This window comes from Balaenoptera acutorostrata, chromosome 6, assembly GCF_949987535.1.
Source record: "Balaenoptera acutorostrata chromosome 6, mBalAcu1.1, whole genome shotgun sequence".
NCBI classification, from domain to species: domain Eukaryota; kingdom Metazoa; phylum Chordata; class Mammalia; order Artiodactyla; family Balaenopteridae; genus Balaenoptera; species Balaenoptera acutorostrata.
Genome location: NC_080069.1, coordinates 35,347,514 through 35,372,918, shown reverse-complemented (window position 1 = coordinate 35,372,918; position 25,405 = coordinate 35,347,514). Strand labels below are relative to the sequence as shown.

General features: G+C 37.4%; 1 protein-coding gene across 10 annotated transcripts; it reads right to left on the bottom strand.

Moving 5' to 3' along the window:
• Window positions 1-6,694: 6,694 nt before the first annotated feature.
• Window positions 6,695-24,720, bottom strand: ZNF658 (zinc finger protein 658). Of its 10 annotated transcripts, none has more exons than XM_057549396.1 (6): window positions 24,610-24,706; window positions 22,897-23,118; window positions 22,269-22,327; window positions 16,909-17,035; window positions 16,555-16,665; window positions 6,695-9,938 (listed from the first exon to the last, which is right to left on the bottom strand). In XM_057549396.1, the coding sequence occupies exons 3-6, from the start codon at window positions 22,281-22,283 to the stop codon at window positions 7,600-7,602; spliced, it is 2,592 nt and encodes an 863-aa protein (XP_057405379.1). In that variant the 5' UTR covers window positions 22,284-22,327; window positions 22,897-23,118; window positions 24,610-24,706; the 3' UTR covers window positions 6,695-7,599. The 10 variants fall into 10 exon arrangements, with proteins under 10 accessions (XP_057405379.1, XP_007177073.2, XP_057405383.1 ...); XM_007177011.2 differs by having other exon boundaries at window positions 16,555-16,650; XM_057549400.1 differs by lacking the exon at window positions 22,897-23,118 and adding an exon at window positions 17,567-17,626.
• Between the last annotated feature and the right edge of the window lie 685 nt (window positions 24,721-25,405).

Here is a 25,405-nt window from a genome sequence, read left to right as displayed (position 1 = left end):
TATTATGGACATATTACATATTATGGATATACCATAATTATCACATTCACCAGTTGATGGACATTTGGGTTCATTCCAGTTTTTCCTAGTACAAATAAAATTGCTATGAATATTCATGTACAAGTCTCTGTATAGATATATGCTTTTTTTTTTTTTTTTTTTTCTCTTGGGTAAGTACCTAGGAATGGAATGTCTGGAACAAATTGTGGGCATATATTAATCTTCTTAGGAAACTACCAAGATAACATTCAAAGTGGCCCTACTGTACCATTTTTAAATTACCAATTTAAAACTATACCAATTTAAAAATTAACGTCAGCAATATATGAGAATTCCAGCTTCTGTGCAACTTTTTCAGCAGTCAATATAGTCATTCTTTTTAATCCCTGCCATTCAAACAGGTATGTGGTAATATGTCACTGAGCTTTGGGGTTGCATTTCCCTAAAAATTAATGTTTACATGCATCTTTTCACAGTCTTATTTCCTATCTGTATATCTGCTTTAATGAATTATCTTTTCTAATCTTTTGTCCATATTTTTAAAAATTGGGTTATTTTCTTAATATTATAAGAATACAAGTCCTTTACCAGATATAAATTTTGAAAATATTTTTATTAGGCTGTGGCTTTTCATTCATGTAATAGTGTCTTTTGAAGAGCAGAGGCTTTATAATTTTGACAAAGTCCTGTTTCTCAATTATTTTATGTATTATTCTTTAGGTATTATATCTAAGACATGTTTGCCTTACATTAGGAAAAAAAAATTCTGTTTTCTGCTAGAAATTTTTTAGTTTTAGTTTTTACATTGAGATCTATGACCTATTTTGAATTCATTTTTAAATATAGTGCAAGGTAGGAACCAAAGTTTAAAAAATAGTTGCCCACATATGTGCAGGCTTATTTCTGGACTCAATTCTATTTCATGTTCTACTTGTTTATCTTACACAAATACCACACTGTCTTGATTACTGTAGCTTTACAAGCAGCCTCAAAATCAGGTCATGTTAATTCTCTAACTTTACTTTTCATTTCATTTTTCATTTCAAAGCAGTTTAGACCAATCTAGGTCCTTTGCATTTCTATACAAATTTTACTATGAACTTGTCAATTTTTATGAAAGGGCCACCTGGGCTTTTGATTGGATGGAGTTGAAAGTATATAATACAGTCATTGGATGGGATTGAATGTATGTATTATATACATATAATAATATATAATTTGGGAGATTTGAAATCTTAATATTGAGTCTTCTGACCAAAAAACATGGTATATCTCAATATTTATGTCTTCTTTAATTACTCTTAGCAATTTTTTCTGTAGTTTTCAGTAGAAATATCTTACATATTTACATAATATACTTACATAACTATCTGATAGTTTTTAGTGCTGTTGTAAATTGTAATTTTTAAATTATAATTTTAAATTACAACTACTAGTATATAGGGATACATTTGCTATTACCCTTCAACCTTGATTAACTTGCTAATACTAGAGACTTTATTCACTTATTAGTTAAGAATAACCTGTAGCTTATTAGTTTTTAGTTTCTTTTTTGTAGATTCCATCAGAATCTACAAAAGCCCAAGTGAGGTATAGTCCTACTGAAAAACAATCTACCTGCCCTGCAGCAAACAGAAGGCTTCATCATGGACTTACCAGAGTCTGTTGGAACTTCCCTCCCGTCAAGTGGATGGATTAAGGACACATTCCCCAAACCAAAAAGTGCTTGTGCCCAAGTACTTGCACTGTAAAAGTGGCACACATACCTGCAACAACGTAGTGTGTACAATTCAAGCCTGCTGTCTGAAGAATTACATGCTCTACATGGGCCAGTGTCTTATGTAGATCCGGACATGGCTCCTTAGACATCACCCATTGCTCCCCCTCTCAGCCAAGTCAGAGAGGGAACCAGGACCCCATGCCTCCCTCTGGAGACATGGTTCACCAATGGCAGCAGTTGAGGCAATACCCTCACTTGACATGCTTCAACAGTTTGCCTGGATTCTGACATCACTTGGTTTGAAGAAGGTACTAAGCACAGCAATCATGGATGAACTGAGGGTGGTATGGATTGTGATCACTCACAAGTCTATGCCCCTCTACACAGCCACAGACAGCTGGGCTGTACAGGAGGGACTGACCATGGATGCCCCAATGGCATCAAGAAAGATTGACTACCTTGAGATGGTCCCTGTGGTGAACTGATACAGACAAACTGGGACGTGTGCACACAACCTGGTGCCACCATCATGATATGGTATGTCTCGGCACATTCTCTAACTACACTGCCTGAGAATCACGAATCAGATGCCTTAGCCATGGTGACAGCTGTTCTGGAAGGGTCATAGACTCTCAGATGTGGCAGTGGCTTCATGGAAAGTCAGGACATCGAGGCCCCAGTACCACTTGGGAAGCCAAAAGGTTACACCTGCCTTTAAAATACAGTGACCTACAGGCAGTAGATAGGAACTTCCATCATTGTACCTGCAGTGACAACCCCTGAGACACACCTTTGGTCATACTGGATGAGCTACTAGGCCAGTGACCAGATGGCAAGTGGACGATATTGGCCCCTGCCCTTAACAGGACACAAGTATGCATTGACCTGTGTGGACCCAGCAACCGGGCTGACACAGACTTTTGCCAGTAAAAGGGCAAATCAAGTAACCACTATTAGGGGTTTGACCAAGTTGGAAAGTATTACAGGGCACCACCCACTTGCATAGAAAGCAACCAAGGGACCCATTTCACTGGACATGACATACAAGAACGGGCTAAAGCCTGCGAGATTTTATGAACCTTTCATCTGTCGTATAACCCCACAGCTGTAGGGTTGGTATTAAGAATGAATGGGTTGCTGAATGAGACATTGAAGTTTTCTCCAGATGGGTCTTTAAGAGGATGATCCCCAAGACTATTAGAGGCCATCTGGCTGTTAAACACTGAGCCCACCACAGGCCACACATCTGCTTGTGAGAGACCGACTACACCTGCTCTGCAAGCTACGGCCTTGAAGGCAGAAGTCTTAGGAGGACTGAGACTCATCCAGCGGGATGCAGGTCTTAAAAGAGTGCCACAGGACCTCCCACCTGGGGAGACTATCTTAGGTTGGAGACTTAAATGATTTCCTCCTTCCAAGTGTCTTAGCATCCTTATACCTTGGAGGGAAGTGCTAGCCTGCAGCATATTATCAATATTTCCTCAACCTTTCTAAGTGAAGGCCCAGCCATAACCAAGGTGATCTCTCCCACAGAAACCAGATGGGGGACTAAAGTAGGGCTCCCCTTATGGGCTCCTACTTAAGTTCCCACGTATATCTCTCAGCCCACTTCTGAAATAAAGGGACAAAATGTCTGGTATTTTCCTCCAGGAAAAGTGTCAAAACCTGGGGTGATCCTGGCACAGGGAGACTGGACTGCTACCTAACCCTAACCACGCAGAGACATTTCTTTTGCATACACCTTCACCTGTTGGTTGACCTCCTTTCCTGGCAAATGGGGAACTGCCCTGCTAGGCATTCTCCTTTATCTAGCAGGGATCCTTTGTACTTGGTGTTGTGTATATTGCTGTTGAGGTATAGGCATGCAGGCTACCTCCTGACATCTGGCCCTAGGGTATTTGTGGAAGAATGGTGGATAAGATTGTGCAGGTCATATAGATGTTAGGTATGAAATATGTGGCTGAGCCACACTGACTCCATTTTGTCAGCTCCATCTTAGGCCCGCAGTCCCACCTCCTTCCTTTTCCATGTGGCTGAGCTTTAGCCTAACTCACAAGGAACGTGCCTAAGTCAGATGAGTTCCCTATCAATTTTTACCCATGCCTTCATCTGATATGAAAACTAGAAGAATGCCTTTTACTGATGCAGATGGTTAATGGTAATGAGACCCCCCCCCCCAGGGGGAGGAAAACCCGCTGGCTCCAGTTTGTGTGGACATGTTTCTCACTTGGTAGTCAGATTCTATTAAATTTCCCTGTATCCCTTTCAGTGGTACACAGTGCAGCTGCAAATGCCTCTGGATTTTCCGTCCACCCCATCCTTTCTACCTGTAAGTTACCTACAGTAAACTTCATAATTGCACTGTATGGAACTGCCTACTGCACTTTTTGGTCTCAAGTTCCTTCTCAGCTCAGAGGATATTATTCAATATCTCCACCTCCCAACACAACACCCATTGTATGGGTGCAATAACATATGGCCACATGTTCTTGCTTCGTTAGTAACTCTTGCTTCTCTATAATCTTTCCATAGTTTACTATTAAGCAACTATCTGGGAGTCACCATCTGCTCCTACATCTATCTCATTATGTCATCCGCCTATAGCCTACATGTCTAAACTTAACTTTCTAATTATAACATGCCCATTCCTTTTAAATCTTACTAGTACCACAAAATTTATCAGTGCTTTTCAGAAACTGTATACCAGCAGTTGGTTTTTGATATCCCATCTTGCTCTCAAGCCTGACTTATTTCTTCTATCATCGTAGATTTCTTAGTTACCATGGCTGGTCATTCTTTGTATCTCCCGACATTATCTGGCTTAATATAAATAACCTCCGGGTTAACTGGTTCATGAAATGCAGAAAAACTTTCCTTCAGTCCTTTCGTTACTCAGTCTTAACTCCAGTAATTAAGAGGTAAGAAGAGTGTGGCATCACTCTCATGATGAGATGTTAAGACAAATAAAATTCCGAAGTCCTGAGGAGCAAAGAAAAGGGCAATGATTCATTCATACTTCAAAAACACTAAAAACCAAAAATGTGGACTGTGAACTGAATCAGCTTGAGGCTCTTTTTGGGTGTTATTCTGGGTGTTATCACTTTTAACCAATCTGCATTTATAGTGTTCCTAACATGAAAAGCAAAAACATATAAAAAGGATTCTGATCTTATATACAATTTGACAGACTAATAATTCATAAAGACATTTTTACCAAGTAGCATGTATGATGCTTGCTACAGATGCTTTTAAGTTTAGGGACACTACCTCAACCAGGTGATAAGGATTAGCCTTTTCAGTGATCATTCATGTTGATAGCATATACTTTTAATATGATGAGAATGACATTTTATCTCTGTGGTCTTCCAACAAAAAACCTGTAACAGCAATGCAAACATAGAGCTATCAGAAAGCCAAAACTGAGGGATATCCTACAAAATACTTGACAAGTACTCCTCAAAACTGTCAAGGTAACAAAAACATGGAAGGTCTGAGAAACTGTCATAAACCGGTGGAAGCTAAAGAGACATGACAATTAAATGTAATGTAGTATCCTGAATGGGATCTTGGAATACAAAAACATTAGGGAAAAACCAGTGAAATCTGAAAAATTAGTGTTTAGTTAATAATGTATCAATGTTACTGGGTTATGACAAATGTACCAGAGTAATATAAAATGTTAATAATGGGAATTGGGTGAGCAGTATATAGGAACTGTCCCTGTAACTCTTCTTTATATCTATAACTATTTGAAGTTAATTTTAAAGTTCTTAAAAAATACTCCAGATTAATTTTGTCTATAATTTTCTGAAAAATCAAGCATGTAGAAAGAGATGCTTTTTGACTATTATTTCCTTTTTTGGCATTGTGAAATAAGCTAAAGTTGCATCAAGGTGTCAGAGACTGAGGAGGGGCAAACATATTCTCTTAGTTGCTAGACCTCTCCTGCCACCACGAGTGCTGATCCAATCTCTTGTGTGCTAGCCCAGCCCTGGTGGTATGATACAGCACTCATCCCAATGGTGAACTCTTGATCCTGGATCTTTTCTTTGACAATGATGCCACTAAGTTAAGTGATAACAACGCAGTGTCAAAGAAATGTCTGTTATCCAATTAATGCTAAAGATATACCATCATTTTCCCTCACAAAGTATTAACATATATGGAATAGAAAATTCAGGGAATCAACTTATTGTCCTCATGCTCAATCTACCAGATCATATTTGCAGAAAGCAACATGCTCATGGTAGAAATTCTTAGTGGTTCAGGTTTTAAAACGAGGATTTCATTTACTTTCTTTTCTGTGCTGACCAAACCATGCAGCCTGAAATGATGGCAGATTGATCAAATATTTTCTTGGCCAAGACTATAGTACATATATTGTTTCCTCAAAAGTGAGTCTGCTTTTCAATACCAGTGCAGTGCATCTGACATGGAAGTAGTCCCTATTTTCATTCCAATTCCAAAAATAACAATGGTTTGCAATGCTGCAGTGTGAGCAAGCATCTTGAGGTTGGAAAAAGACCCTAGACAGGATGCTCAGGCTACATGCATATAAGAGGACTTGCTTTATAATTACAAAATGAACCACAGGAGTGGCATAAAATGTAGGCCCCCAAACCTTGTAAGAATCAACACCCACCCCTCCCCCTAAACACACAAGAATACTTGAGAAATCTAATGGATCTCCCAGAAAAACAAGGCCAGACTAATATTCAGACATAGCAGGCAGGCTATATTAGATACATATATATGGCATCAAGCTGTCAGAGCAAAGCCAACAGAAGGACACAGACTGTCACTCAAAAAAAGGAAAGGGACAGGTCCAGAGCAGGTTTGGCTACTGCCTTCTACTAGAACTCACCAGCAATAATGAATCCTCTGTTACACAGACTCATACAGATGTACCACATAGCTCGGAGACTAGTCAAATATTTATTGGTGTTGTCCACAGAATTCAAGTTATCCCTCCATCTCAAAAACTTCACATTCCACAGTGAGTTTGTGTACAGGTAAATATATTCTTACATAGTTTCTATAAAACTTGATATTACATATAAAACACAAGTTTTGGTACATCGGTTCTAGCTGAGAATTTTATTTTCAATTCTGAAACTCATACATTCCCTCAGAAAAAATTTCTCTGAAGCAAACTCAGTAATTGTTAAAAAATGTCATTTATCAAAATATAAGATTTTAGTCTAATCTTAACTATTTGATGCTTAAAGAAGTTTACTCTGCAGAAAAGACTTTTGTGTTTTTCCCTGAGATTTCTGATTTTTATTGAAGCCATCTGATCATTCAGGATATTGACAGAAGTTTTCTTCCGCATGAAAAATCTCTGATACAAACCGATAGGTTAAATTCTTAAAAGGTTTTCTGCCATTTATTATATTCATTGGTTTCATCCAACTCAACAGACAGCTGGCTAAGCTATATGCATTTAACCAATAGGCCAAAATCTGTAAGAGCTCAACAGAATAAAAACTTAATTCTGGCTTAAAAAAACAACAAAAAACCCCCCCAAAAATTGGTGAAGATCTGTCAGTGGAGAATTGTTTCACTCAGTTATTGACTCTAGCTTCTTTCGCCTTGTGCTCTGCCATATTTAATACACAGCACCCAAATCTGCCATGGAAATCTCTCAATTCCAGTATTACACAGGACAGGAAGAATGTAAGGTGACTTATTGAGGTCATTTATTACTTAAATGTAATAGCATCATACTCCATGACCAGCCCCACCCAGACGAAGGAAAGATTGGGAAACTAAGACAAGCTATGTGCCCAGGGAAAAGGAAACAGTTAAGGAAAATAATTTGCCAGTCTATGTGACATGAGCTTTTCTACTGTGTGTTATCTAATAAGGTGTAACTTCCTTTAGCACATCCCAAATTCATTACATGCAAGGGTTTTCTCTCTGGTGTGCATTCTGGTGTGATGTACTCTAAGAGCTGCCTTACGGACAAAGGTTTTTCCACATTCATAACATTTGTAGGGTCTCTCACCTGTGTGAATTCTCAGGTGTACTCCAAGAGTTGAATTTTGGGCAAAAGCTTTCCCACATTCATTACACTCATAGGGTTTCTCTCCTGTGTGAATTCTCTGATGTGCACTAAGGTGTGACTTCTGGGGGAAAGTTTTCCCACATTCATTACATTTGTAGGATTTTACACCTGTGTGAATTCTCTGATGTACTCTGAGGGTTGAATTATGGGCAAAAGGTTTCCCACATATGTTACATTCGTAAGGTTTCTCCCCTGTGTGAATTCTCTGATGTGCACTAACATATGACTTCTGGGAGAAAGTTTTCCCACATTCATTACATTCATAGGGTTTCTCCCCTGTGCGAGTCCTTAGATGTGCTCTGAGGTGTGATGTCTTGGAGAAAGTTTTCCCACATTCACTACATTCATAGGGTTTCTCCCCTTTGTGAATTCTCTGATGTGCCCTGAGGGCTGAATTATCTGCAAAAGTTTTCCCACATTCCTTACATTCATAAGGTTTCTCCCCTGTGTGAGTTCTCTGATGTGCATAGAGGTGTGTCCTCTGGGAGAAAGTTTTCCCACATTCATTACATTCATAGGGTTTTTCTCCTGTGTGAATTCTTTGATGGACAATGAGGGCTGCCTTATAGACAAAAGTTTTCCCACATTCATTACATTCATAAGGTTTTTCCCCTTTGTGAATTCTCTCATGTCCACTGAGGTATGATTTCTGGGAGAAGGTTTTCCCACATTCACTACATCCATAGGGTTTCTCACCTGTGTGAATCCTCTGATGTGTACTAAGACGTGTCTTCTGGGAAAAAGTTTTCCCACATTCATTACATTTGTAGAGTTTCACCCCAGTGTGAATTTTCTGATGTGCTCTGAGGGTGGAATTATGGGCAAAAGTCTTCTCACAGTCATTACACTCATATGGTTTCTCACCTGTGTGAATTCTCTGATGTGCTCTGAGGGCTGAATTATGGGCAGAAGACCTCTCACAGTCATTACATTTGAAGGGTTTCTCCTTTGTGTGAATTCTCTGATGTGCTCTGAGGGTTGAATTATCAGCGAAAGTTTTCCCACATTCATTACATTCATACAGATTGACTCCCATATGAGTTCCAGGATAATGAACAGGATGTGAATTTGAACAAAAGGATTTCCCACATTCCTCACATTCATAAGGTTTCTCCCCTGGGTGGGTCCTCTGATGCTGAATAAGGTGTGCTTTCTGGTAAAATGATTTCCTGCATTCAGTAAGTTCAAATGACTTCTCTCCTGTGTCACACTGCTGATGAACACTGAGGGCTGAGTTCTGATGGGAGGATTTCTCATATTTATCACATTGATAGAATTTCTCTTCTTTGTGAGTTCTCTGATGTACTGTAAAGTCTAACTTCTGGTAGAAGGTGTTTGTAAATCCATTATAAACACAGAATGTATCTCTAGTTTGTATCTTCTGATGTACTATATGGCCTGAGCTCTGGCTCAAGTTTTCTTCACACTTACTGCTTTCAAAGGCACCTTGTCCTGTAACAGTTCTCTGAGGCTGAGTGAGGGGTGAATTCCTACTGAAGTTATTCCCACTTTCATTACATTCATTGTGTGCCAAAGCCATGTGAACCTCATTGTATTCACAGGATTTACCACATTCATTAAGATCAAAGCATTTCTTCCTTGTGCCAGTTCTCATGTGGTTAAAAAGAGCTGCTTTATCACAATTTCCCCTAAATTCATTATCCTTACAGGAATCCTCTCCTGTTACTGAACTCTTAGCTGTAACACAGATGGTCTTATCATGTAAAACTTTTCCATATTCATTACATTCAAAAGATTGCTCCAGAGTTTGAAATTTATGATGATCTTTCACATAACTGAGAGCTTCCATATTTTCATTATATTTGTAACACTGCTCTCTAGTATGAGTTTTCTCATGCTGAATATCCAGCTGCAACTTTTCACATACATTTATGTAGTCAGTCTTGTTTCGTGAATAATTCCTATCACTAAGAATTAATTCAGAAACAACTGGTAAATTCATTCTACATGAGTCATGTTTAGAGGGCATTTTTCCTGAAAAATCTGGAGTTATATTGAGATTAAATGGTTTCTCTAAAACTTTCTGCTCTTCTTTACTCAATATTTTGTTATCAATGAATACTACTTGCCACAGAGGTTTCTCTTGTTTTTCCCGGTTCTCCTCAATATGGACATCAACTCTGCAATATCCTAAAATGAGAAAAATTTAAAACATCTTATGAATCCCACATTTCTTATGGAGAGAAGCTTAAGGTCATATGCTTTGTTATTTATTGTATCTATTGTTTCTAGTCATATTTCCAAAGATTAATAATTCACACACAGAGAAAGACAGACACACACACTCTCTCTTTCCCCATCCATGTTATTTAAAAAAAAAAACAAAACGAAAAACAGGTATTATTTCCAGTGCTGGCCGAGATGGAGAAGCCTCATTTTTCCAAGGCCCACCCTCTTACAATTAAAATTTCCTGGACAAAAAAAGCATACAAACAAACAAACAAATGAAGATGCTACAAAATGGAATAGAGGTGAAGTTTAGAAATGACATGGCAAAGAATTCCAAGGCTTTTCTTTCTGCTTCCCATATATCTTATATGGGGTACTGTTGTGCTGGAGGAGCCTATAAAACAAAGTCAACAATAGGTGGAGATAATAAGAGCTTCAAGAAAAATCTGTTCCTTCTTAGTCAAACATCTGAGAAAAAGGTGGTCCCACAGAACAAAAAACTTTTCGACAATATTCACCCTACTCAAGCCAAAAAGAAAAAGGAACACTCTTCCCTATGGTTCTGCTAGATATAAAGGATTTGCACACTCTTCCAAAATTTCCTCTATGAGCCAAACCAACAGTTCACAAGAAAGATCATGAATTCTGAGAAAGTTCAATTCGTGGGACACTCTATGAGATGGTAACAGCAACCACCACCAAAATTCTGCCTGGAACCATATTCCTACTGACTCTACGGACCCTGCAAAGGCAAGAGTAACAAATCTGTTGTTTTAGGGCACTGGTAGCAACTCATAGCAGGTACAGGAAGGAGAGAAGGAAAAAAAAGCACAGAAACAAGAAAAGAGGCAGGAATATATGGTAGGCCCAATATTACAGCTAGAAAAGACGAAGTAGGACTTGTAAAAATTACACCCTCAAACTCAAGAACACAGCATAGTCAAAAACAGCTGAATTCACATTATTCTCAAATGCGTATGAAGCATTCATGAAGATAGACGATATTCTGAACTGTAAGACAAATATTCACAAATATAAAAGAAGTCACATAAAGTATAATCTCAAGCCATAGAGAAACCATCATACTAGAAATCAGTAACACAAAATTATCTGGAGAAATACAAAATATTTGTAAATTAACAAGCTTCTAATTAACCCATAGGTCAAAGAGGAAGTCTCAGAGAAAATTAAAGTATTTTACATATATGAAAACAAAACTGTCAAAAACATATAGAAATTTGTGGGATGCAGCTAAAGTAGTACTCAGAAATAAATTTATAGCTTAAAATTTTTATATGAGAAAAGAAAGCCCTCCAACAATTACCTAAGCTTCTACTTTAAGAAACTAGACAAAGAGAAGGTCAATCTAAAGAAAGCAAAAGAAAAAATAATAAAGATTAGAGAAGACAATAAAATGGAAAACAACAGAGAAAAATCAATCAAACCAAAGCTTATTTATTTAAACATATTTTTTTAAATGATAAAAACCAAAAGAAGAAAAAAGACACACATTATCAATATCAGAAAGAAATGCAAAAGGGGATATAACTACTGACACAACAGACATTAAAGAGATAATAAAAGATTAAGAGAAACTCTATGCCTATAAATTTGACAATTTACATGAAATGGACAAATGTCTTGAAAAATAAAACAAAACAACTAAACTCACTCAAGAAAAATGAAATAACCCAAATAGATCAGTATTTAAGAAACTGAAAATGTGGTCAAAAAAACATACACTTCCAAGAAACAGCTCTAGGATCAGACTGTTTTAACTAGTGAGTTCCACCAAACATTTAAATAATACCAATTTTATATAATCTCTTCTAGAAAATACAAGATGAGGGAATGTTTCCTAAATATTTTATGAGGCCTGTACTATCCTCACAGCAAAACCAAACAAAATAATTTGAGAAAAGAAACCTAGTGACCAATATCCCTCATGACATCAGTGCAAAAGTCCTGAAAAAAAAAAGTAGCCAAAAGAACAGAGCAATATATAAAAATAATAAATCAGGATCAAGTGGGATTTATCCCAAGAATGCAAACTGTTGGCATGTTTTTAAAAAAAACAATCAACATAATCCATTATATTAATCATTTATGGAATTAAAACCACAAAATCATACGAATTAAGGCAAAAAAATTTCACAATATTCAAAATCCATTCATTAACCTAATAAAGGGAATCTATAAAAAGCCTGCAGCTAACATCATACTTAAGAGTGAGAGAGTGAACACTTTAACCCTAAGATTGGGAAAAAGACAAGGGTGTTTACTCTTAGCACTTCTACTCAAACAATGCAATAAGGCAAGAATAAAAATGAAGATACAGAGTAAGTCTACACAGAAAAATCACATGAAGATCTTCAAAAAAGCTCCTTGAACTAATAAGTTTTGCAAAGGCAAAATATAAAGCCAATATACAAAATCCAATCACATACAAACAATGGTCAATTAGAATGTGAAACCAGGTAAATAACACGATTTACCATAGCACTAAAAAAAAAACCCAAAAAAACTTGGTATCTGTATGCTGAAAAAACACTGATAAAAGAATTCAAAGAAATCCTAAATAAATATGTTGTCTATCGATTGGAAGACTATATTGTTAAGGTGCCATCTTCATTCTTCTTTAAAACTTTAAGTATCTTATATCTGTTTTATATAACTGTACTATATATATGCACATATTTAACTGTACTTAGTGGATGGAGTAGGAAAGAATACATTTACTCCATCTTTTCCCTGGTTAATGCTTTTCATATCTTATTAATGCCTTCCTTAAACAGAGTCATAAACATGTTTTCCTTATCATATAGAATATTTCTAGTTTTGCTTTGATAATCAGGTTTTTAAGCCACCTTAATGCAGGTTTTTGATTTGATCCATAAGGTTACCTTGGAATTCTTTCTCCACTTTTCTGTGGGGATAGTGCCACCTGTCAAAGACCAGTTGTCTATAAAGCACATTTTTTTTCTTGAGCTTTCTCTTCTGTTTCACTAATTTATTAAACTAGCCCACTCTCGGCTCCATAATACTTAACTACTCTGAGATTTACATAAAGCCTTGATATCTGGAAGAGCAAGTCCTTTCCACATCACTCTTCATTATGAATGGGATTTAGCTTGATATTGCATTAAATCTTTATACCCCCACTTGAACTTATTAAGTTCTTATTAAGTTCTATTTTTCCTTTGTCTTTGTTAGGGTTAGCTGAAGTTTTATCTATTTGATTTTTATTCTAAGAACCATTCTACAATTTCAGTTTTCCAGTTTATTAATTTTTTTTGGCTGCGTTTTTTTTTTTTTTTGCTTAGTTGTACGCGGGATCTTCATTGTGGCATGTGGGATCTTTCGTTGCGGCATCATGCGGGATCTTTCGTTGTGGCATGCGGGATCTTTCGTTGTGGCATGCGGGTTCTCTAGTTGTGGCACGTGGGCTCCAGAGCACATGGGCTCTGTAGTTTGTGGCACTCAGGCTCTCTAGTTGAGGTGCGTGGCCTCAGTAGTTGTAGCGCATGGGCTTAGTTGCCCCACGGCATGTGGGATCTTAGTTCCCCGACCAGGGATTGAACCTGCGTCCCCTGCATTGTAAAGCAGATTCTTTACCACTGGACCACCAGGGAAGTCCCCAGTTTACTAACTTTTAACTTCACTTTTAAGTTCTGTTTTCATTAGTATATTTTTGCTATTGTTTTTGCTTAATTTATTAACATAAATATGAGACTAAAAATTTACCTGTTAACTATTTAGCTATCTCGTAAGGTTTCTAACATATAACATTTATTATTATTTTATAAATGTCATGTAATTTTGGATTTGGTTTTCTTTTATGTATTATTATTTAAACAGATAATTTTTAAAATTTTCATGTCCAAAGAATTTTTTTTTTACTCATTTTATCAATTTCTAGATTTATCAAACTATATAGAGAAAATATTATCTGTGGTGATTTTTTTTTTTTTTTTTTTTAGATTAATTTGCTCTTATTTGCCAGTATAACTACAGTAACCTGCAAACTTTTTTATTCTAAAAATCACATTTTACATCACAGTCCAACAAACACACACATATATAATGTGTATTCTGTGGTGATTTTAACTTGTTGGATTTATTGGTATTTTCTTTTTAGACTAACTATATTTTCACTATCTTATGATTATATTCTATGGGAACTTGAAAGGCTTGTTATTTGATTTCAGCATACACATACACAAATATGTTTCACTTTAATAAAATTATCATTTATATCCTCTATAGGCATACATTTTAATGTCCACAGTATCTATTATTTAATCAGATGAGATATACTATCCTACTCCTAGTGAATTTTAAGTTCTTAGAACTCCATTATTTTGTGTTTTATGATCATTGATATAGTATTCTTTGGTGCAGTCACTCCAATGCTTAAAGGTTTATTTTAACCTGTGCTCCTGAGCAAGAGGACTTCCTTTTAAGTTAATGTATTTATTGCCTAAATTCAAACTTGAATAATAGAATTTGAAACTCTGAATTATTTTTATTGACTGAATAACTTTATCATTCTCTTATTACAATCTTTCTAAGATACTTATTTAGGGACAACTTTTTTAGCCAGTCAGTATGATCCAATCATTTACATTTAGTGACTGGGAGATATTCTTCATCTAAATTATGTCAATCGTTATGTTATGGCTATTTAAATGGCTTCACAATGAATAAAGAAGATGTGGCACATATATACAATGGAATATTACTCAGCCATAAAAAGAAATGAAATTGAGTTACCTGTAGTGAGGTAGATGGACCTAGAGTCTGTCATACAGAGTGAAGTAAGTCAGAAAGAGAAAAACAAATACCGTATGCTAACACATATATATGGAATCTTAAAAAAAAAATGGTTCTGATGAACCTAGGGGCAGGACAGGAATAAAGACGCAGACATAGAGAATGGACTTGAGGACACAGGGAGGGGGAAGGGTAAGCTGGGACGAAGTGAGAGAGTAGCCTTGACATATATGCACTACCAAATGTAAAATAGCCAGCTAGTGGGAAGCAGTTGCATCGCACAGGGAGATCAACTCAGTGCTTTGTGACCACCTAGAGGGGTGGGATAGGGAGGGTGGGAGGGAGACGCAAGAGGGAGGGGATATGAGGATATATGTACATATATAGCTGATTCACTTTGTTGTACAGCAGAAACTAACACAACATTGTAAAGAAAATATACTCCAGTAAAGATGTTAAAAAAAAAATGGCTTCACAACATAAACTTAATAAACACACTTAAGGTGATTTTATTGTTTTACTCCAGGAATTATTTTGAAATTATAACTTCTGAAATTCCTGGAATTGTTTATTAGTTTAGACAAAGGTCATTAAGCACATGAAAAGATGCTTGACAGCATTAGTGATCACAGAAATTGTTATGGACAATTTGTTCAATATGTTGAAGCCCTAACCCCAATGTAACTGTATTTGGAGATAAGGCCTTTAGGGAGGTAATTAAGGTTAAATGAGTTCATAAGGGTGGGGTCCTAATTCTATAGGACTGGTATTCTTATAAGAAGAGGAAGAGACATCAGAGCTCTCTCTCCATGCATGCACAGAGGAAAGGCCATGTGAGGACACAGTGAGAAGGTCATCTGCAAGCCAGGAAGAGAGACCTCACAAAAAAAATCAATCCTGTTGCCACCTTGATCTTGTACTTCCAGTCTCCAGAACAGTGAGAAATAAATTTATTTTGTTTAAGCTATGGTATTTTGTCATGCCAGCCCAGCTGACTAATACAGAATTGCAAATCAAAACCTTAATAACATACCACTTTACATCCATTGGGATGGCTAGAACAAAAATAAGTGTTGGTGGAGATGTGGAGAAATCACAACCCTCACATGCTATCATCAGGAATATAAAATGGTGCAGCCACTTTAGAAAAGTCTGGTATTTCCTCAGTTACCATATAACCCAGCAATTCTACTCCTAGGTATAAACTCAAGAGAAATAAAAGCATATGCCCATGAAAACACTTGTTAATAAATGTTTATATCAGCATTACTCGATAATAGCAAAAAGGCAGGATCCCAAATGTCCACTGACTGATGAATGGACAAACAGATGTGGTATATCCTGACAATGTAATATTATTTTGCCATAAAAAGGATGAAGTACTGATACATGCTACAACATGAACCTTGTAATGATAAGTGAAAGAAACCAATCACAAAAGACCATATAATGTGTGATTCCATTTATATGAAATGTCCAGAATAAACAAATCTACAGACAGAAAGTAGATTAGTGGTTGCTAGGGCTGAAGGGGACAGGGAGAGAGGGAGGTCATAGCTGAAGGGTATAGGGTTTCCTTTTGAGGTGAAGAAAACTGACTGTGGTGATATTTATACATATCTGTGAGTCTATTAAGAGCCAGTGAATTATACATTTTAAATGGGTGGATTGTATGATATATACAATTGTATACTGAATTGTATCTTAGTAAAGCTGTTTAAAAGAAAAGTAAATAAACTTTCAAAAGTCATCCCTTCTAAAGTCTAACTACCCCAGGTACTTCCTTGTGTCAATGCTCACTCACCTGGGTACTTCTGGTTTAGGAATTCTTCCTCTGAGGACCAGGGCTCTTCACCGTGCTCCAACTTGAAGATCACCTGGGGTTTGATAATGCAGTACCCTGCAAATGTAACAACTAAAGCTATATATAGACCAGAACCATGGGCATTTCTGAAGGTGGAGCAAAATGAATGTGCTCATTTGAAGTTTTCAATGGGAAAGTAATGACACATTGTTTCTGTTTCTGTAAAGGTCTCAGTTACCTTAAACTTCTCAATTAAAAGCCTGAACAACAATGTCTATAAATGGTTCATGTGTTTTGATAATTAAAAAAAAAAGAAAATATTCCAGAGGGAGTCATATGGTAAGGTCTGCTCACCCAATGAGATGAGGTGGCTGTAGTTCTCCAGCATCACATCTTTGTACAGGGTCCTCTGAGCAGGGCCTACATACTGCCATTCATCCTGGGTGAACTCCACAGTCACGTCTTCGAATGACACTGATCCCTGTAACAACAAATTTTGTTCAAAAGTTCAGAATTAGTTGAAAACTATTATTTCTCCTGTTTACTTTTAAGGCTTTAAACCAAATCATTATAAAGAATGCTTATTTTTGACCTAGTTTGTCTCTAACTTTGGAGTTACCCAATTAGTTAAAAAGATTTTAGCAATTCATTTTTAACTTAATTCATTTATATATGTTTACGAATTATAGATTTTTTTAAGATTAAAAAAATTCAATATAAAGAGACTTCTTACAACTCTTCTTCTATATCCTAAGGGATGATCCTGGGTATTCTAGAGAATTCTAGAATGTTCCATCTCTCCTTGGACATCATCACCGTAAATAATGATACATAAGTTGTAGAGATATTAGACATGATGGAATTTATGTATAAATAAATGTATAGAACTCATGAAGAGTCAAGAACAACTTACCAAGGATGGGTGTGAAAGAACACTATCTATACTGAAGTAACAGATATAGGAATAGGGATATAATCAGACAGCAGAAACAGCAACCAATCTGATAACTACCTTCTTGTGTAGCTACCCATCTAGCAGTAGGAGCAGCTTCTTTAATGCTGGTTCCAAACACTGATATTTGGGAAATAAAGGGAAAGAAATGTGTTAGAAGTTTTAGTGAGACAGATCTGTTCATGTTGCTACTAAAGGGTCTGTGAAACATAAAGCTGGAACAGTTCCTTAAGCAAGTATACACATAGTTTTAGAACACAGAAGGGAGGTCGAGGATGAAGACAAGCTTTAAGGAATTACTAGCAATTTAGGTGGTAACTGAAGTTATCCGAGGCAATCAGACAACAACTTGAGCACATACAGATTGAGGAAAGAAAAGTATCAAAAAACAGCATTTGAGAAACCATGAATATTAAAGAGGCTGGCAGAAAAAGTAGAGGTCACAAAGCCAGAGGAGAAGTTTTCTGGAGAGTAATTATGAGAGAACAGAATCTTAGAAACTGAGAAAAGGGAAAGTTTCCATAGCAAAAGACTTCATAGAGGCTGGCAGGAGGGAGAAATAGTGAGTAGCTAATTCAATGGGTATGAAGTTTCAGTTATACAAAATCATTAAGTTCTAGAGATCTGCTGTACAACGTTGTGCCTATAGATAACAATACTGTATTGTACATGTAAAAGTGTATTAAAAGGGGGCTTCCCTGGTGGCGCAGTGGTTGAGAATCTGCCTGCTAATGCAGGGGACACGGGTTCGAGCCCTGGCCTGGGAAGATCCCACATGCCGTGGAGCAACTAGGCCTGTGAGCCACAACTACTGAGCCTGCGTGTCTGGAGCCTGTGCTCTGCAACAAGAGAGGCCGCGATAGTGAGAGGCCCGCGCACCACGATGAAGAGTGGCCCCGGCTTGCCACAACTAGAGAAAGCCCTCGCACAGAAATGAAGACCCAACACAGCCAAAAAATAAATAAATAAACAAATGTGAGGTTTAAAAAAAAATGTATTAAAAGGGTTATCTCATGTTAAGTGTTCTTATCACAATTAAAAATAGGAAGAAACAGAACTAGATTAAGAAGTAAAAGGACAGAAATAGCCTTTCCCCAGTGTTATTTATCCAATTATTTGTTCATTCATGTCTTCAGTGTTACTGAGTAGATACCTCCTGTGTGAAGCTCAATGTTAGCAGTTGGTAACTATCAATAAAATAAATGAATAAAAGAACAGGAACACTTCTCATAAATTTTTTTTAATCTAAAAGAAAAATAAAGACAAGTTAACTGTATTTCCCAAAATGAAAAAAATTAATGAGAAAAGTGTCACTGTCTTCATTTTTGCCAATCTCTTTAATATTTGGCTTAATAAAACTCAGCTGAATTTTAAAAAAAAATAAGCTAACAAGTGACATAAGTGAAAATGATGAAGTGGGATCCAAGAAAATTTTCTCCTCCATAAAAGCAATGAAAAAAATGGCAAAAATTGTAGAAGTTAATAAAGGCAATCTATGGAACATTTATACAAGGGAAAAAAAAGGCTGAAGCACACTAAGAAAGTGATATTGTGTCCTTCTAACTTACCCTGTTTCCATTCCTCTCTCGCCATCTCTGAAGTAGCTTAAGAACCAACAGTCTGCAATCACAGTTAAAATTAGCAGCCTGGCAACCACTGGAGCAGCAGAACTGGGTTGGAGTTCTGTCAAAGCCTCACTCCAAGAAAACTCATTACTTGCTCTGTTTGGAGGTTCCCTGAAAGACCTCACTTGCAAGTATGTCTTTATTTGAGCTAACTCAGAGCTCACATAGTATGAAGTCTTATCTCAGAGGCATTTGTCAAAAACATTTAAAGGCATTTGTTTAACTTAGTGGCTACCTGAGGCGGTGGATAACAGTTGGGGCAACCAATGGCCTAATCAAAAAGCTTAAAAGGAAAAGCTGAGGAATGAGATGTCTATAAAGGTTCTGAAAAACTCCCATATATTCCTGAGAATCTAAAAGGGCACATACATGCACAGAGCTGTGCATATGCCCAGGGCTATGAGCATGCTCCAGAAAGATGTGAGAAGGCCCTAAACTCTCACCTCTAGGTAATATTGAGGTTTGGTGTAAGAAGGAAGTGAAGGCTGATACAGAGTTGTAAACTGCCTGCCTGACTGTTGAAAGAATGCCCTGACATGCACAGAGCCCCTTAGCAAAAACTGGGAGACTGCTTGGTTCCAGGCATTTAAGGAAATTTCTATAGAGACTTCAACAGCCACAGATGACAAGAAATACAGGCTGTACATAATTAGCTCACAAAAGTCACTAAGCAAATACATTTCAACAATGACCACTATGGAGGGGAGAAACTCAGATTCCTGGGGTTGCTATTTTATTTAAAATGTCCAATTATCAATACAACAAGAAAGTAAGACACATATGCAGGGAAAAGTGTAATCAATAGAAACTGCTCCTGAGGAAGATGTTAGACTTACTAGGCAATGACTTTAGATTAGCTATTTTAAATACGGCCAAAGACCTAGTAGAGGAAATAATGTCTAAGGACCAAAGGAAAAGTATGTGAACTATATTTCACTACTTAAAGAATATCAGTAAAGAAACAGAAATGATAAAAAAAAAAGGCTAAATAGAAGCTGAAGAGTTGAAAAGTATAAAAACTGAAACAAAACTTTCACTAGAAGGGTTCAACAGCAGATCTGAGCAGGTGAAAGTAAGTATGAACAAACTGGACAATATGCCTATTGAAATTCTACAATATGAGAAACAAAGGTAAAATAATGACAAAAAATAAACTATGGGGTAGCATCAAGTTTACAAACATATGCATAATGAGACTCCCAGACAGAGAGGAGAGAAAAAGTCTGAAAGAACACTTGAAAAAAATATTGGCCAAGAAGTCTCCAAATCTGATGAAAAACAATAATCTACACATTCAAGACACTCAACAAACTCCAAGTAGCATAAACCTCGAGTAAGAGATCCACACCTGGACACATGATAATCAAACTGTCAAAAAGACAAGAACTCAATATTGAAAAGCATTAAGAAGGAAGCAACTCATCATGTACAAGAGTAGTAAAAGCTGATTACTAATCAGAAACCATGGATGACAGAGGCAGTGGTATGACATATTCAAAGTGTTGAAAGAAAAAGGCTGTCAACCAAGAATTCTACACCCAGCAAAAATGGAAAAATTAAAACTTTCCTAGATAAGAAAAACCAGAATTTGTCACAGGCAAAACTGCCCTATAAGAAATAATATAGGAAGTCGTTAAGCAAATCTGTAGAGACAGAAAGTAGGTTAGTGGTTGCTTGTGGCCTGGGGGTAAGGGGTGTAATGGGATTACAGGAGGGGGATAGTTGTATATAGTTGTATATAGTGTATACAATATAGTGTATACAGTTGCTTTTTAAGGTAATGGAAGTGTTCTAAAACTGATTGTGATGATGTGTGCACACATCTGTGAGCATACTAAAAAAATGAGTTTTCTTACACTTTAAATAAGGGTGAATTGTATGGTATATGACTTGAATCTCAATTAAGCTGCTTTTTTAAAAAAATGAGATAGGATGAAATCATTCTGAGACAAAAGAGAAGATTAAAGGGCCAAGCATGGAAATGGGATAAGCCATGTAAAAGGACATGGAAAACAAGATGACTCCATGAAGACATTAGCAGGGGAAGGAAAGAGCCAGTGGAGGGTGTCAGACACTAACAGAGAAACTTTCCAGAATGATAATGTGAGAAGTAGAAGCAAGCACTACAGAGAAGTCCAAGGGAAATGATTAGACAAAACTCAATGGATTTGATTATAATCAAGTCTCTGGGCACTGAAGATCACAGGCAAGTGGTGAGAGGAACCAAGGCATCATGCAGAGAATTGAAGTGTGAATGGAAAGCGCCGAAACATTTGAAAGAGAACAGAATTTTAAACTGTCTGCTGAAAAATCTGAATATCATGGGTACTTGAGATATTTATGGAGAGTAAATTTAAGGATATTCAGTTGATTCATCAGAAAAGTGTCTAATTCAACCCATGTCTGAGTTTCTGAAAAACAGTACTGACCGAGTTCTCATTTAGCTTTATGCCTTCTACTTTTATTGAAGAACATGTGGAGGCAACATTCTACCAATCCTAGGGTTATCAACTGGAAGTTGTTAACTAAATCACCTATTTGAAGAATAACAAAGATATGTTTTTATCTTCGATTGTCTTTACTTTCTATGAGGAATCAGTTGGCTTTATCTTCCCACCAATGTGAACCTTCAAAGAAGTGTTGTCTGTCTGACACTCTGACATGGCTACCAAAAACCTCAGAAATAAATTTGGAGCTCCAATTTGATAAATTTGTAATATCAGAGGATCTGCTTATATCCACATACCACCTTTGCTCTGCTATGCATCTGTACAGTTGACCCTTGAACAACTCGGGGGTTAGGGGCACCTGCCCTCTGCAGAGTTGAAAATCTGGATATAACTTATAGTCAGTCTTCTGTATACACAGTTTCTCCGTATCTGCGGTTCCACCTCCTTGGATTCAACCAACTACAGATCATGTAGTACCGTAGTTTACCGTTAAAAAAAAAAAAAATCCACGTATAACTGGACCTGTGCAGTTCAAACCCGTGTTGTTCATGGGTCAACTGTATTTCTACATGTTCCCTGAATGCATCTGATCCATTTCTATTTCTACTTTTCCATGTTAATGTATAGACACTTAAACCCTTATAAAATCCATTGCAAAACAAATAGGTTATTAAAAACTGAACTCACCTGAGCTATGTTCATTTTCTACTGCTTCTGGAAAAATGTAAAGAACTGTGAAGGTTCAGCTGGGGAGGAGGAAAAGGAAATGGGGTCATGAAAAACCTACTCTGCCTTACAACTCCTATATTCATCTGTCTAACAATCTCATAACACCAGCTGGAGAAAAGGCTTCCCCATGGGAGAATGTTCCTTTTGACATTCTTGAGAAGGGACATGAAAGACCCTACAAAGGTAGCACCACCTGAACATGTGCATCTCTGATATGATTATGTTGGTCTTAACCTTGCATTTTCACTGAGTAAGGTAAACTTCTTTTTATCAATGAATTAACAATTTATGTTCCCTTCTAATAATAAACAATAAAAACAACAACAACAAAAGTAAAACAGAGAATTGGTTAAACAAATTCAGGTACACCAGGGGTGACATCCTCTACCTTCATTAAAAATAATGTTGTCAAAAAACTACTCAGGCTGGATTGTTAATCAAGTTCTTGTTCAGTTTACACCTTGAGTTAGAGCTGAAATAAAGATGGAATGCTCTATGCAAGAAATATGTTTTTTAATCCTTTGTCCTAAAATAGTTGCTATTTCTAAAAAAAAAGATATTTTGATAAGATGCTTATCGTACTTACCTGTGTAAGTAAATATCACTGTGCTTGGTTCTGCCCTGGTGACTCTACCAAAAACATTCATTTCAGTATTTTGGGGCTTCCAAAAGTGTCCAATATAGAAAACCCTTCTTCTACTACCATTTTATTATTCTCTATGTTCAAATACATAGAAAAAATTCTCTATGTTCACGTCCATCACCAAATGTGGCATCTAATGCTCAAGGTGTGAGAGCAGCTCAGAATCTGAAAAGAATGACGGGAAAATGAAGGAAATCGGGTGCTGTTTAGGATTTCATCAACTCTGGCTGCTTATACCTTCCCTGGACATCATGTCCTTACCGGCCATCCAGTAAAGTGCCTTTTCCTGTGTAGCTTGACAGTCACCCATACCTCTCAACCCCAGGTTACCACCTTCTGCAAGTTGGTCCACAAGTGTCCAATGTCACAGTCTGTGATGGCTTCTAGAAGCAATAACATCACCAAGTCTGACTGACCAAATCTGACTCATGCTATACAGGGATCAAGAACTGCTTCTGGTGGAGCAACTCAGAACCCACTCCTTTATAGAACTTTTTGCCTCTGCTCTGAAGCTCTGTCAGAAGAGCTGTTCTTCCAAGTGGCATTTGTTCTTGGGACTCCCTCTTCCCTGCTTTAAAAGAGCTACTTTGCTCCAGAGGGACCAGAGAAACAAATCCACTTTATTTGAAACCTTCACCTAACGCTCAAAATCTCTTTGGGCATTCACTAGAAATGTACTATCTAGTATGAAGCCATTAGCTGCGTTCAACTACTACACCCGAAGTGTGGCTAGTGACACAAGTCTAAATAATATTTTGGATGTACTTAATTAAATACACCAGTAAAATTAACTTCACCTTTTAAATTTTTACTGCTGCTACTGAAAAAAATTTAATTACATTTGGTTTGCATTATCTTTCTACTGGCCAGCACTGCATTAGATTATCAGACTATTCTTTTGAGAATGGAGACCGCCTGGACAGTTCAGTAAGGTTCAAGGGCCTCACTCTGAGAATCCACAAATCCCAGTATATATTTCCCACATGGCGACATTCTGTCTGCATTCACTTCACAATCATGTCCCTGGGAATTTGAGGACAGGCTGCCATGAGCTGCTCCGCAGGTTGCAACTCTGGGTCTGAGACAGGGAGGATATCAGAAAGAGCAAGAGATAGGGAGTAAAATCTATTTGTATTTGCATCCTAACTCTCACCTCCCAGCTTGTATCCCGGGCTATATCATTCCGCACACACGAAATTCCTTTCATTTTTAAAAAAAACGGCGTGTTTATAAAGACAAGTAGACTTGTTGTGAGGGTTAAACGAAATACCAAACAAAGGGAACAAAGTGTCTTATGATAGCAGCTTACACAGTGATTATTACAATCACTTGACAAAATGTTTTGCAGATGACACCTTATATAATTCTCAGAATAACTGCACAAGCTACTATTAGTAGCCTCTGGTTTATCGTGAACGTTATCAAGGTGCATTCTCCGCCCGCACCTGGCCGGCACCAAACACCTCCTCCAGACAAGGATTCAGCCTCACCTGCACCCCTGGAGCAGGCAGGGCCGGACCTGCCCTGACTAGCGGGCTGGGGGAGGGGCGGGCCCGCCTAGAGGTTCCTGGGACTTCCCGCTCCCGTCCCCCGCACACAAGCCTACCGGACCCAGCAGGACCCCAAGCCGCGCGGAACCGGACCCCGTGCTCTCACCTCCAGTGGGCAACCTTGGCTTCAGCACGGACCCAAAGACCGGGAGATCTTGTTCCTTTCAGGCTGGAGAGGTCGGACGGCAGCAGACGGGCTGGACGTGCACATGCGCAGAGTGAACTCTGAAAACCGATTCCCAGAGGCCTGAGATGTGAGCCCATAACATTCAAGACTACATTTCCCATAAGTCTTTGAGAGCGTAGGAAGTAAGTTTTGAAGCATTTCCGCTTGGTTAGTAAACTGAAAGTCTTAACGTTTGGAGCCGATTCCTGGCGACTTTGCCTCAATTCCCAGAGGTATGGGTTAGACTTTAACTTTATGACATAACAACATATTGCAGTGTGGTTTTCCATCGGATCTTGGTTGGAAAAAAATAACAGTGCAATAGACAACAATTTTGGAAATATAAATATGGACTAGGTATAAGAAATATTAAGGAAAATTAACATTACTTTGGTTAGTGTGATAATATTTGGACGATGTAGGAAATTGCTCTTATTTTTTAAAGATACATACTGAAATATTTACAATTATGAAATCATGTATTTGTAATTTACTTTTGAAAAATTCATCAAAACAGTTTGAGGAAACAAATATGACAGAAGGTTAAGAATCGTTAAATCTGTGTACATGATGCTCATTTTACTATTTCTATTATTCTGAATGTTTGAATTTCTTTTTAACATACCGTAAAAGACGTGTGGCTAGGGGTGGGAACGTTGTGGAGGAGGGTTAGGGAGAGTTTACTGCCCCTCCAGAAGTGTACCTTTTAAAATCAAGCTGCCAAGAGCATTGAAGT